Source organism: Pempheris klunzingeri, chromosome 10, assembly GCF_042242105.1.
Source record: "Pempheris klunzingeri isolate RE-2024b chromosome 10, fPemKlu1.hap1, whole genome shotgun sequence".
NCBI lineage: Eukaryota > Metazoa > Chordata > Actinopteri > Acropomatiformes > Pempheridae > Pempheris > Pempheris klunzingeri.
The window spans coordinates 3,679,482-3,694,693 of record NC_092021.1 but is presented as its reverse complement, the minus strand read 5'-3'; the positions used below and the strand labels follow the sequence as shown (position 1 = coordinate 3,694,693).

General features: G+C 38.8%; 1 protein-coding gene across 1 annotated transcript in view; it reads right to left on the bottom strand.

Annotated features, from left to right (window-relative positions):
• The window catches only part of LOC139208597 (contactin-associated protein-like 5), a 137,616-nt gene extending 123,487 nt beyond the window's left edge, over positions 1 to 14,129 (bottom strand). Inside the window, exons 1-4 of the mRNA XM_070838317.1 lie at positions 13,980 to 14,129; positions 13,729 to 13,912; positions 13,446 to 13,570; positions 13,139 to 13,270 (exon numbers count right to left, since the gene is read on the bottom strand). Of these exons, the coding sequence (XP_070694418.1) occupies positions 13,139 to 13,270; positions 13,446 to 13,570; positions 13,729 to 13,912; positions 13,980 to 14,129 (591 nt within the window). The remainder of the gene's footprint in view (positions 1 to 13,138; positions 13,271 to 13,445; positions 13,571 to 13,728; positions 13,913 to 13,979) is intronic.
• Positions 14,130 to 15,212: the final 1,083 nt, after the last annotated feature.

The following is a 15,212-nucleotide window of genomic DNA, read 5'->3' as shown; positions in this document are numbered from 1 at the left end:
ATCTTGCACAGGAGCTGAACTCATTTTCAGCCCAGGAGTTGCCTCAGACAAGCCTGCTTTAGTTCACAAGCTATTATACAAGCCTGCTACAGTCTGCTACACAGGCCCAACAACCAGCTCAGGAGGAATGAGGAATCTTCCAGGTCCTCTCGATTTCTCACCCTGCGAATGCTTCTCACAGACAATAGTTTTTAGCATGAACTATTTCTACATTTATCACAAGGCAACAACAAATAAAAGAAATGTCATATTGGCATGTACTGTATACAACCATTCAACACATCTTTACACAAAACTGAAAAAAGCTATTCTCTGAAGAAATAAAATAAACCAACCTATTTACCCTCCAATCTATAAAGTATGTCCATGTTCGAGTGAAGTGCAGCACAATTGTTGCTCCTGTATGTGCGTTCTGCTCTCCTCCTCGTTTCCTTCTCCTCTGTTCTCCCCTCCTCCTTTAGTTATTCTAGCTCAGCCTCTCCTCTCCTCTCCTCTCCTCTCCTCTCCTCCCCTCTCCTCTCCTCTCCTCTCCTCTCCTCTCCTCTCCTCTCCTCTCCTCTCTCCTCTCCTCTCCTCTCCTCTCCTCTCCTCTCCTCTCTCCTCTCCACACCTCCCCAGGCTGTTATTTCTCAGATCCACCCTGTGCACAGCTGCTATGCTCTCTCTCCTTCTGTCTCTCAGACACACACAAACACACATACAAACACCCTCCACAAATGTACACAGAGAGAATACCATGTATAATGATTTACACAACAGTCAAATACTACTGGCAGCACACACACACACACACACACACACACACACACACACTATAGTAGCTCTGTCACCAGGTGAAGGGAGCAGGATCATTCTCCTGCCTTACAGGAGCATCCTCTTGCTGATAATGAAAAGAGTTTTGCAGAAGTTTTGACACTCAAAAAATGATCTCAATGTGAATCAATGGGCAGAAGACTTTTTGGGCCCATGGCATCACATGTTGTGCGCCCTTGTTGTAGTAACACAGTTTGGCCACGCTGTCAAATTGGCTTCAAAGCCTGGCATGTTTCCTGGGGGCTGGTCTGCCGCTGGCTTTATCAGCTGGTTTTGTTGTGACATTGTGTCTTTGGTGTTTTAGATAGTTAGTACGATAAGAACTAATGTGCTAGTTCATTTATATGGTTGTGGTAGATTAATCACTCTTGTGTTCAAAAATACTGTTGTCAATGGAGTTTGGCTCGAGCAAATGAATATAGCGTACACTTGATCTTGAGATGAGCCTTTTTAGGCGGTTAAAAAACATTTTTGCCTGCTGATCCCATCCACAGCAGTAACGTTACATCACTTAGCATCCTTCCTGGCACTCTGTCTGCTCCAAATTGGGGATGCGCTGACCACAATTTATTGTAGGTGATTCAAAAACATCCTAACTATCCCTTTAAGCTATCGTCTTAGTTAGGTTGGTGCTATTAAGATGTTTTAATAGTGGATTAATTTCACAACATTGACCAACAATGCTGAGGTTTAGGACAAATACTACTACTACCTGGTTGGCTGTGTTCAAGGAAGTCATGGAGGCGTGGATGCTGTGCCACAGAGCGCTCGATTAGTGTATGTTAACTGTGGCAAAGAAAAGCCAAAGAGGGACAACAGGGAGGAGCAGGGTCTTGTGCAGTCTTGCAGAATTAATAAGAAATTTCAATGTATTTAAGTTGTTATTTGATTTAAAAAAGAAATAGAAAAGATGTCTTGCAAAAAAGGGCACTTACTTTGGCCAAAAATAAGGCCAAAAGGGAAAGTGCTTGAGCACCACCGGTGGTGCTACGAACATGCCTGTCGTCTCGCCCTTACTCTGCTCCAGAAAGCTCCCCAAATGTATGAAAGGATTGAGCTGCTGCAAGAAGAAAAATGCTAACTGTCATTGTCAGCCATTTCATTTTAATTGAATGGATTATGGAGCTCGTTTCCAAAGCTAATGTTTCTTGTTTCATTGCCTTTTCAAGTTTCACCCTGCTTAATTGCTTTCTCCCTGCTTTTCTTTGCAGTGAAAAGCCAATTCATTTCCTTCATGCTTTCATTTGAATCACACAGCTCTTTTCATTTACTCCAAGGCAAATGCCCAAATGGGAAATGCAGAAGTGCTTATCATCACCCACTAGAATCCATCATAGAAGAACACAGAGCAATTCATGGCAGTGACTGTGCAGAAGCAGCTCCACACAGAATACAATAGAATGGAATAATTTGCTTTTCGATGACAATTACTTATCAGAAAATATCTTGTTCCCATTAAAACGGAGATGAAACTTTTCTTTTAATCCTTGTACTGTTTTGTTTTCTCAGATGTATCACATATTTTATTGTTCTGTTCCATTATCTGGTTTAGATGTGGGCGGACGAAGCATTAAAAATGTTGGTGGGCCAATTTAATGGGGGTTCCAAGTATTTCCTGTATTCCAGTGATTTTATGATAGGTAGCTCAATGCTTTTATATGGCTATACCAGCATGATAGATGGTGGCTTTGTTTAAACACATTTCTACACGTGTTTACTGAGAAGCACTTTACATAGATATTTAGGGTAACATTTCATGACAAAAGAATAATATAACAAATAAGAATTAATCTAACAATAAAATAAAAAATACTCTTGAATTCACAGGTGGCATAGGTTTTAGGAGTGTCTGAGAGTGAATCCTTCAAGCTAGCTAGGTAACATCATAATAACTTTGTGGCACGGGCAACTGATTTATATTTCATATGTGCTTACTTTATATATACTGTTTTTGGCTACCAATAAAACAGTAGGTCTTCTGTCAGTAAGTATAGAGACTTTGTGACAAAACATGAGCATTTAGTTTCATCCCAAGCTTTGATTTCCTGAACTTTTTGTAGTGACAGTGTGACCCATCTTAACTCAGCTACATGACATCCACCTATCAATCACTGTTGATGGCCTGCTGTGTGTATGTCTGTGATGCGCGAGTCAGGATTTTACCCACCCATTATTATATCATATATATTATATTATTAACCAATCCTAAAGTAAACCAGTTTAAACTAATTATTTTGAAATAATAATATAATAGCTGCAACTCCCATGGATTTACCATACTGTAGAGCTGTGGCTCAGTGGTAGAATGGGTCATCCATCAATCGGAAGGTCGCCGGTTTGATTCCTGGTTCCTATGGGGCTGCATGTTGAACTGTCCTTGGACAAGACAATGAACAACAACTTGCTCCTGAAGCAGCTTAAGTGTGTGAATGTGTGTGAAAGAATAGTGTCCTCCAACTTAGATTCCTCCTGAGTGAATGATGTGTGAATGAGGATGCAACATAAAGCGCTTTGAGTAGTCAAAATGACTAGAAAGGCACTATACAAGTACAGACCATTTACAATGCCCAGTACCTTAGCCTAACACTAAGCTGAGGCTTTAGTAACAGCAGCAAAGGACAAAGGAAGCGCCTACTGATTGAGACATCAATATAGGAAATCTATAACTGAAATTTTGTTTTTATTTGAATTTTTTGTGTCTTGATGAGATCAGCCCTTGAAAACATGAACTGAATAGTTGGCAATTAATTAAATCATACTAGATATAGCACCCCCTCCCATAACACATTGCAAACACAATAAAATCAACTCGTATCATAAAATAAGAATCGTTGCTTAATTGCAAATGTTTGTTTACCCTTTTGAAGTTTATTCTTATTCTTATTCTTATTCTTTTGGAGCTGTGTGTAACAAAAAGCAATTTCCCCCTGGAGATTATTAAAGGAATTCTGATTCTGATTCTGATTCTGATTATTACATTTGAGTTTATTACCTCACATACTACAATTTTGTTTGGAACACAAAACACATGATTGGTGGTACCCTACAGTTATCTGAGAGCTTCCCTGCCCTTCTGTCTGTCCTCCAGGAGTTTCCCATTAATACTGAAAGTTTAACAGAGGGACAAAATAATGTTTGTAACAATTAATACTAAGCTAGAGAAGATGGTGCTGGAGACAGCTGCCGTGTCTCGAGCTCCTCCTCAACTTCACTGTTACTCACCTGGCTGCCACAGATGTCACCTGTCTAACACTGCATATATTTTATATTTCATATTTCATTTGATATTTATTGTCATTTTATATTCTTTTATACTCTACTCCTATATTTTAGCCGCTTCACTACTTTATGTTCATGTCTTTCAGTGTGGCTGCATTGAATCTGTAAACCTTTCATAGAGTGAGTGTGCTGCACTGGCAGACACACACATACTGTATGGTATAATATGGTAGATATACATATATATACAAGATGGTGAGCTTTCATTCTCACCAGGATTCACTTTCAACTGAACTGTTTGTTAAGCAAGGTGTGTGGATTAAATCAATAAAAAGCAGTCTAGCATACGGAGCACAACTTTCTGATTGCTTCAAGACAAGGTCCAGTATTGTGGAGATGAAGTCATTAAGTGAACATATAATTGAACAAATTGGTATTGGTCTTGGGATGCCTTCACCTCTCTATATTCTACTTCCTCTCTCTGATTCTGTCCAAGATTAGGAGTTACCGCTGCTGGCCTTAAATCATTATTTTCTTGTAAACAAGACTCGGGAATTGGGCTGAAAGAGTTGATGCCAGGCTGGTGTGAGTCCATCAGCAAATGTGCTTAAAAGAAAAGCAGACATGCTGTTGTATGTAGTTTTAAGAACACGGTTAACAGTACAGGGATCTATTAACATTCTGTTATCATTACAAGTTACTTTCTCTAAAACTTCACAATATTCCTTAAAAATATTAAACCATATATAAAAAGGATTCCGTTCATTAGATTTTGCAGTTTCATTGTCGGCACACATGGACATGGAATCCATATTGGGTCCATATTGAATCTCAGTTTTCGATCAGTTTCCTGATCTGTAGGCTATTTTTTCTCTATAAATGCACTCTTTTTCAGTAATTGACTCTATGACCATGTCAAAATGTGCATCCCCAAAGAAAATGGCCATGCAGAGGAAGCATCCTCTCAGCATTATGACCAGAATTGCTGAGGGGAGGACTTGGTCTTGCCACATAGGCATCCTTAATCTTCTGGTACAGTGGCACTTCTCGCAGTTCCTCATGCTACTCTTAACATATTTCTAAAAATCTATTTTGTAGATGCACATAGTCACACACACGAGACATACAAATAAATTGGTAAGTTCCCTTGGTAAGTAATGTGGTAACACGGTGATGAACAGCAGTACCACGGCAGAGTTGTATTTACAGCCTGTGCAAATTTATGGCACAAACTATCTTTAGAGTAGACACAGATTCTTATGAACATTACATTCACATTGTACATATATCAGCAAACAGATAAATACACAACATTTGTCTCATACATCATGTTTATATTTCATTTAGTATTGTAGGCAGTGCATACGTTGTTTGTAGCATGTAGTTAACATGAGGACAGCGGTTTTAATTTGTCATAGTTAAGTTTGCCTTGAGAAGTTCTAATTTCTCTTTTATGGGCCCAGAACTTTACTGTATATTTTGTAAATTGTTCCTTTTCCTCCTTTGGGTAAATAAAACCCTCTTTTTTGAAAATCCACCTGTGACTCTTCATGCCTACTAGCTTGGTTCTTCACTGGTGGTGAGCCTGTTTGTGAAGCTATATGTTAGATATAAAGAGATCTATTTTAGATGGAAATCACCAGCACTTATAACCAAGATAAACTACAATTCTAAATCAAATCAAACCCGGAGAGAAAGGGTTTGTAGATAAACTTTTTTTTTTTTTAATATATATGGCTATTTTATTATGTTCTCTGCTTTAGTTCAGATCATTTACCTTCAGCTGAATATCGGGACACCTCTGGGTCCATGCAGTTATGTGAAGGAGGAGTGTCTTCCACTTCTGTTAAGTGACATACTTCCAAGTGAAATGGAGCATTTAATTGCAAGTGAAAGATGATTAAATCATTAACATTTGATTGGATTGCTCAAAATTGGGGATGGCTAAGAGAATACAGAGCTATAGAGAATTACCGAACCTCCGTCCACACCCCCTCACCCACACAGGGTAGGCAGAAAGTAATTAGTAATAAGTGAAATTACAACACAACCACACTCTTTTGGAAATGTAAATGATGCTTTGATAATTCCTGACGAACGATGTTATTTTGCTAGCTACTATGATGAGCTAATGGTCAAAAGCCGTTTATGTAATGGGATGGATTAGCTAGTTGCTCCAGATCAATTGAGTGATACATTTCTGCATATGCCCCTGAGTTCCACATGAGTCATCAACAAGACTAATGGGCTGTTCACACACACAGACTCAGAAGCTGGGACAGTGATAGGATGACAGACAGGCGTCACCCACTGAAGTAGGGAGATTTGATAGCCACCCAGTGACACAACAGAGGAAAGTAGAGAAACAGTAGCACAGAATTGTTTACTATGTTTCCAGTGCAGATATATGACCGCAATGCCGATCAGTTCTCCCAGGCATCACTATTGTCTCTTTCTGTCCCAGGTTTAAATTTACAACTTGTTTTCATTTGTGAGGGACCAGGCTGGTAGGCATGAGGGGTCACAGGTGGATATTCAAAAGAGGGTTTCCAAGATATACAAAAAAGAGGTTAACTAAACAGAACTTAACTTAGGCTATGCTAACTCAACATAAACTGGCAGAAACTGAACCAACTAAACTACAAATCAAATGAAACAGAACAGTTAGACTATGGTACAAATATTCTATATATTAACCAAAACATAAGCATCAAGGCACTAATGTTGACTAAAGAAATAAACAAACAAATGTAATTCAAGCAACTTTACAGAAGTTAGCTAAATGTGCATGCCGGAAGTAGAACTTAATGTACTGCTAGCAATACTAAATAAACTATGAGCATGGTGTATGAAACAAAGGCCATGCGTCTCCAGTTATCTGTTTGTTGATGTATGCAAGATGTGATGTATCAAACGATAGCTCATTACAAGCTCATTACAAAAGAGTAATCCAACTTATCAGTGATATTTGAGGTTTTTGGTGGGACTGATATTCTTAACAATAAATAGTGCAGCAATAAACGTGATCTAACCTTTCCTCAATGCACGAATACATAGGGGTCATGTGTAAACACCATTAAAATAATAGCAACAGCACTAATAGACTTAGTGCAGCATCTTCATGAAAACATAAATAAAAACTGATGCAAAATAGCCACCTTTTGATTTAACCCTGCTTATCAATTTGACCCATTGCTTTTGAGTTGTCTAAAATACTTGTTCCATCCATTATCTATACCACTTATCCATCAGGGTTTGGGGTAAAATACTGATTACCTTCTCTTTTTCTCCATAAACGGCCTGATGGAAACTTCCTTTCCTGCCTGGACATAAAAGTTGTATGTATGGCCATTTTAAGACCCTGCCAGTACGAAAAGCTTGAAATGCCATTTGTGTAATGGCCCAGAAAAACAGTGAGCTTGAAGCACGCCACAAAGACAGTCAAAGTAAGATAAAAGTATGTTTACTGAGGTTAAAAGCAGGCAACAGGCAAAAAACAGGAAGACAGTCAAAAACGTGCAAACTCATAATGGGGGTCAGGCAGAGAATCATCAATCCAAAGGTCAACCAAAGGGTCACTTGGCAGAATCAGACAAGCAGATGGAGATGGGCCAGTATGCATACTGCAAGGCTGATTAGGGAAATGGGAAGCAGATGAGTGAGTGGGCAGACAAGATCAGGTGAAGGGAAAGGCAGGAAAGGTGTTACTGCAGGGCAGGAGGGAGTGGCTGGGTCTGAAATGACAGTTAGTGGATGTCAGGGAAAAAACAGAGCAGACAATGTTCAGAATAAAACAAGCTGGATGGCTTGGTCTGAGAAGGGTGTGCTATTTTATTAAAAATGTTTTCTTTAGCTTTTGTTGGGAAATGATTTTATAAGGTTACCAGGTTTGACAGAATAATTTAAGTCAGTCTGTCAAGGGTGATATAGCCTGTCACTCCCACAGAGCTGTAGTTCCTGTCAGTAAAAACTGGGGAACCCCAGAAAATGTTACAGCTACTGATGAGGGCACGGACTGGGCCAGTCCAAGACAGCCTTTGATGACGACAAATCCTAATATGACACCTCACAGACATGAAACTTGCATTTCTCTGCCATGCCAAGGAAGTTCTCTGGAGAATACACCTCAAATGTCGCACATATTCCGGCTCACTAGTTCTCGAAGGCCCTTATTCATTTGGTGATTTTGGTCTGTCCCAAACCGAAGTTGACAGTTGCGTCACAGGACAGGTAGTAATGGTAAAATAATTTGCTGTTTCAGGAGAATTCATTATTACTGTGTTCTCAGGCTATACCAGCTATGACAGGCCACAACATACCAAGTGTGCCAATGGTTGTCAATATCAGAGAACGGATGCAGGATGCCCACTCTTTTGCGGTGGCACTTACTAATGTCATGGTGTGCCAACTCTATTGAGCTATATGATCGGTCCCTGCTTGTTCCTTCTCCGGTCCGTTGCCAAACAATGCACACAGCTCAGCATTGGTTTCAGGTTATTCACTTATTTCTCTCTCTCTCTCTCTCTCTCTCTCTCTCTTTGTCTGTCTGTCTCTCTTACATCCCTCTCTGTGGTATCCTACACTTGCATAAAAAAAAAAGAAGCTCTTCTTTGATTTTATACCACTGGAAGTTCACTTTCTTTTTCCAGGGGAAATTGTTCAATTCTCACTGCATAGTATCTCACTATGTATATATATATATATATATATATATATATATATATGTATGTAGAAATTCCACTCGTGGAATCATGTTCATATGCAACATTGATACCCACATTATGCTCACTGGGTGGGCTTGGGTGGGCACATGAACCACATGACTTTCATATCTAGGTTTCACATCCTAGATATCCTATCCTTAAGTAAGCATTAGTTGTCTAAACATAAATAAATGCGCAAATGCACGTATTGTAGGAAAGACAGATGAAGCCTTTACAGTAAAAGTTATAAATGTTTATGTGTAATGTTCAATGTGCTCATTTTGTCATTATATTGATAACAACTTTGGGTTTTTGGGGTTTTTTTTATGTTTTATTCAAGAAAATTCTAATCAGAATGCAGTTCAACACATTATATCCATTTAGCTGACACTTTTATCCAAAGGTGAGGCTAAATTGGAGAGGTTGTGGAAAGGAGATGCCTTTCCTGGAAGGCAGAACAGGTGAGTCTTGTCTAGATTCTGAGCTGAGTGAGCTTCTGGTGGTCAACAAGATTCGTTTCAGACCAGGGTTTCAGACCAATGAAAAGACAGAATTAATTGAGTGTCATCTGCATAGCTGTGGTAGGAAAAGCCATGTCAGTGAATTATACCAATACACGTATGTCAAATGCATTATGCTGAAAATACCAGGATGTATTAATTGCAGTTGCTTTTAGCAGTACGGAATCCAGCATACTTTTTTGGCCATCCTGACTGACAATTCTCTGCATGACAGCTGATAGTAGATTGAAAGTGAAATGATGTGCAGACAGAGCTTTTGTGCGGATTGCAGTTGTATCTCCGGCAGAGTGGTTAATTTGGTCATAAAAATTAACATTCGGATTAATAGCAGATGGTTTGGTGGTGGGTGAAATAACTGCAGCATTCCTAAGTGTGTCTCCTTCTAGACACTGTGCACATTTACACACAAGCCACAGCAGCCTAACTTTATATTAAATCTCCTGTGTACTGTACTGTATATCCAACAGTTCACAAACACAGACCAGGTTGTTAAAGTGAAATTATTAAATAGTAATAGAGTAAAGCTGCCGTCCTCCGGATATAAATCCTGAGCTCCCTTACAGATGTCTACAACATTTTATTTGAAGAGCTAAAAGTGTACTGCCAAGTTTACAACTAAAGTTTTTAGTTTAGCTGCTTCTACACAGCAAAAAGTCCAGTGTTGAATTAACTCCCACAGAGTTGATTTCAACACTTCTTCAGGGTTTATATAGCTCCACACTCTCTAGAGTTAAATCAACACTTTTGAAATAGTTAAACATTTAACACTGTGCCAGAGTTCCTTCTTTTTTTTACACCCTGGTTAGTATTAGCTTCACTCCCTGAAGTGTAAGGCTATCTACACTAAAAAGTGTTAAAATTATTTGTAAGAATGAATTCCATAAAACAAAATACATTTCCAACAATGGCATTTATTTTACCTTTTCATTGTACATTAAAACATCGTGAATGCAGGTAAAATGTGCAATTTCTCATCTGAAACACAGTATGAGCTTTGAATATCAAATGGTTTGTGAAATTTTAGCTCAGACATTTTCAATATACAGCGGGGCAAAAAAGTATTTAGTCAGCCACCAATTGTGCAAGTTCTCCCACTTAAAAAGATGAGAGAGGCCTGTAATTTTCATCATAGGTACACTTCAACTATGAGAGACAGAATGGGGGGAAAGAATCCAATTGTCAACAAAAAAATCTGATCTTCAACCAAAAGTACATCACTTATTTGGCAAAAGACTGGCATGTCTTCTTCCATTGCACTGCAAACAACAAGTCCAGCTTTATACTCTACACCATCAACTTTAACCCAACTAGTTGAGAAAACTTCTTTTGACAGGATAATTTCAAGCATTTCATTATTGACCACATTCTCATCTCTGAGTGAAAAAGATTTAATTGGCCCATACTCACTTTGTTTGAGGGCGACTGTTTCCCAGTGATAGGCGATGGCCATCTGATGCTTTTTAGCAAGTGATTTGGTTATGTTTTTGAATTTTTTTAAATAATCTTTAAACAGCTTGTGCTTGGCTTCAAACCTCATTGACCACATATATAATAAGGGGCCGATTTTCCTTATAGAAGATGGATAATGAATCATGAAGTGATGCTTAAGTATCAAGCGTTTGTGTGGATACAAGTACTTAAATAGGTTGTGGTGGTCAACAATCAAATGCTTTAAATATATTGTCAAACCTACAGTAAGAGAAGGAGGAAAAACAATGTTCATTATTTCAAGTAACAACATCCAGTTTTGGTTTCCTGCAGGAATAGTGTCACCAAATAACAGTGGGATGTTTTTCACAAGACATAATGTCTGAATAGAATTCAAACCAATGCTATTGCCAGCACTATCCAAAACAATCTTTGTGGGACGGTTTTTTCTTTCTAAAACTCCATAATCAAAACAATAAATCCTGGAAAGCAAGTCCTGTTCTGAAATAAAGTTTTGTGTGAGATATCCAAACAGCAATTTGACCTCGCACTGAGCAACTCCCTCAAGAAGATAATGCATAATATCAAATGAGTAATTATTACAAACATGGAAATACTTCAATGAATTCAGTGTAGAATTCTTTTTCAAACCATACAGTGTCTTCAATTGTGAGTTTTCCTGGAGAGACTGGCAATGCATTTCAAACACATCTTTTCCTCGAAGGATCACTTTTGAATCATCGTCTCTGAATACAGTTTGACAATCATCTTTCTCAATCAAACAAAGGTGACAGAAATGATGGCTACTGAATGACTCATTAAAACCAAGAATTGTGTGCATCCCCAGATTATCTCCAGTGATCTGGCAGATTGTACCATATACAGGCCCATCAGAAAATGGAAGACTTAGACCCTGGCTTTTCAGTATTTTGACATCATTAATCAATGGTTCAAGAATAACATCAAAACTATACTTTTGCAGATCCTGTGTGTGAAAAATCAATTCAACTTTATTGATCCCCCAAGGGGGGAAATTCCATTTTACAGTGGGGGGGAAAGTGGGGGGGAAAACTTGAGGAGAGAGAGAGGGGAGGAGAAAAAACATGCGACACCAGACTGTACTCATGTGGAGTGCAGTGTGGGACCGGTAAAAAAAAACAAAAAACCTCAGCACAAATTTTTGCACAAAAAGTGCTAGCAAATGAATGTTCATCAAAACTGAATTGAATTTAGGGGGCAGGTTTCTTACAGGCAACCAATTTTATGAATTCCATGCTTGGAGCCAAGGGGATTGGCCGTTTCAAAATCATAATAGTATATTTGAATTTGTAATGCATGTCTTTCGGCTGTAAATAAAGGGTGGGTCTTAAAGTAACTTCCATCAAAAAAATCTATATAAGTGTCAGGCTTTGATGCACACTCTTTCTTTAGTAAAACACAAATTTCTGGATTTCTGCACATAAACTTAAATGTTTCTAAAATTGGCACATAAATAAAAGTATCTTTTACAGGCACGTGATCATAAGTACCAGATTTCTGATTTCGTCTATTGTCGAATCTTACTCCCAGTGTTATTTCTACTGGCTCAACAACTCCCCATTTTTGGGTGAAGTATTTATTTCGTTTCCATTCTGTATTTAGATCTGTGAATGGGTTTTCAAATTTTTCAAAGCATTCATTTATCACAGATTCATTGGGGTCAGTTTTAGGTACAGCTGAAATAACTGTTTGTTTTGCTTGTGCGCGAATCTCACTTGTTAGTTCCTCTAAATCTCCTACAATGGAGGATACCAAACTGTTAGAAATGCCACTCTCCTGTAATTTGGCCACAATGGATGCACACATTTCTTTGGTTGGATCTTTAAGGAGCCCTGAAACACTGCTCTCAGGAATAACACTGGAAGAGCTGCATTCATTTTGAGGATTAACTTGGTTCTCGCAAACATCTGCATGAGATGAACTTGCAACTGGCGCACTAGAGGAACATGCAGCAGTTGAACTTTGGGCAAGTGGCTCAACATCGCTATGAACACTATTAAGGTGCTTCTGAAAGCCTGCATATGTTAGGAACTGAAGCCTGCAGCCTGGCTGAGAACAAAACAATTTGAACTTAGGTCCAGGATAGTAACCATGTTCAACTCTTAAATGTGAAATCAACTGTTGACTGCTGGCATACAGTTTCTGACACAAAAAACAGGCCAACATTTTTCTAGCCTCTTACTCACACAGTAAGAGCGGCTGGTTAAGCAGTCTGGCTCTTAAGTCTCTCACTCTGGGTGACTCCTTCATTTTCCCCACATCAGTGTTATACACTGTTGTCTGCAGGAATGTGTAGAAGTTTACCAATGGAGCATCATAAGACAAATTAAATTCAATTAAATTCAATTCAATTCAAAAATTAAACACAAAATGTGATTTGAAAAGTTCATCAAATGCCCCGAGTGAGCGGTTTGCCTGGCATGGAATGAGATGCTGATCCATGGCGATGTAGAAGTTGTCAATCTTGCTCTTCTGACGCCCAACAGCGAGAAGGTATGGCTGCTGACCTTCATGGTTACGGAGATGCTCCTCCAGACTGCAGCATGACTGGTGTTGAGATAAGGAACAAGAAAAAGTTATTCACAAGAATGATCTGCAGCCACAGAGAAAACTAAAGTAAAAGTAAAAATGATTGTTCAAACATCTTCTGACTGGCTATTTACACTTGTAGCTAAGAAGGTGACTTGCTAAATTATTATAATAACCATAATATTATAATTACCTTATGAAAGATTACGAGCCTCTCAACTGCATCACTTGCACTGATTTTTGGAGACTTTGGTCCACGTGGTGGTGGTGGAAGGAGATCTATCAGCAACAACAGGGACGCCATTTCTTGGTCGTAGGCTTAGGATAAAAAGGCACAGGAATAAACTAAGAGCTCTTCAAAATTAATTAATTAATTATTTGAGTTTCAATGAAAACAAAGGGGACTATGAGATTTATGACACTCTTCCAAATGAAACTACTGTAAATCCAAATTGCTTTAAAAAAATACAACTCACTTGTTGCCTCAATGAGATCACTTCCTGGGGAACTTTCTGCCGACTGCACCAAGCGACACAACTCTGGTGTTGAAGTGAGCCGCTTAGCCTCTTTTTTGACATTTAGTTTGAAGAAAACGTCCCATTTCTGGAGCAGCATCGAGGATGTGTCATCACCAAACAGGAGAGTGAAGTCTTGCTCCACCTTTAAGAAATGAAACAACAGTTATTACAAATTTCAAGACATTCAAAATATATGATTCCTTACTTACCAATCCTTTTGTATCCAGGAATCTTGAGAAGGTGGAAAGGACATCCACACTTCTGCCTGGGTCATTAACAAGCTTCTGGCGGTGCTGAGAGGTCTCTCTCATCTTCTGGAAAATCACAGAGTTGTCTGTGGTATGGTTGAGCAAAGACATGGCCTCCTGGCAAGCATCCCCATCGAGCTGTCTTTCAACATTCACAGTTCTTTAGACATTTGGGCCCCCTGGAGAAGTGTCCATAGAGTTATCTGGTGGTATTGGAGATCCACGACGAATCTTCCTTTGGACAGTTTTCAGACGCCAAGAAATGTATCCTGTGCTGCTTGCAGCATCATAGAAATGCTCCTGCAATAACACAATAATAAATTTATCGTCATCCTCGACTCATGAGAAATCTCAGAATTTAAATGTCAATATCCTGCACACAGATGTGTGTCACAACATACAAATGTTATTCAAATAATAATATCATAACTATTACATTCTTGGCATATGGATCCTTGAGGGAGGGGAATAGCGTCATTATCCCAAGAGCATACTCCTCTCTGATCGCTTTGGTAGGGAGGTGCCTGAGAGGAGATATTATACTGGTCATATAAATTTATGCAATGACTATACAGTTATTTAACACAAATATTAGGGACATGAAACACACATACCCATGATTATCAATCATGTGAGCCACCAGTATGTTTGTCTTCTATTTGTCTTCTTGTGGTATCTGTCAGGGTTTCTGTTGCTTGGTACTCCTGTAGTACTTTTTCACCTCCAGGCTTGCTTCTTAGGACGGCTTCAATCAACTAATTAAAAACAAAGAGTAAACAAAATAAACTGATAAAAAGAATATAAAACTTGGTACACTTTTGTGGAAACTTGGGTGAAAACAAACAAGAGTCAAGCTTTGTTTCAACCTGTTTAGCAGCATCATGTTCATTCACAAATCTCAGTCTCTTGCAGGGGATCTCATCCATGAGTATAGTTGAAGAACTTGAGCTGAAGCTTGAGTCAGACATCTCAGAAGCAGAAGACAAGTCAGAGAACTCTGAGAAAAATAAAGACATTGAAAATGTAATATACAGTAATTCTATTACATAACGTGCAGAATGGTTGATTATACCTGGCTGGGAATCTTACCATCATCAGAGTCAGTAACACATTGCCTTGTCCAACAAGGTTACTGAATATTTCTGCATCAACTTCTGTCCCTGTAGCATCCTTGTAAATAACTTTTGCACCAGG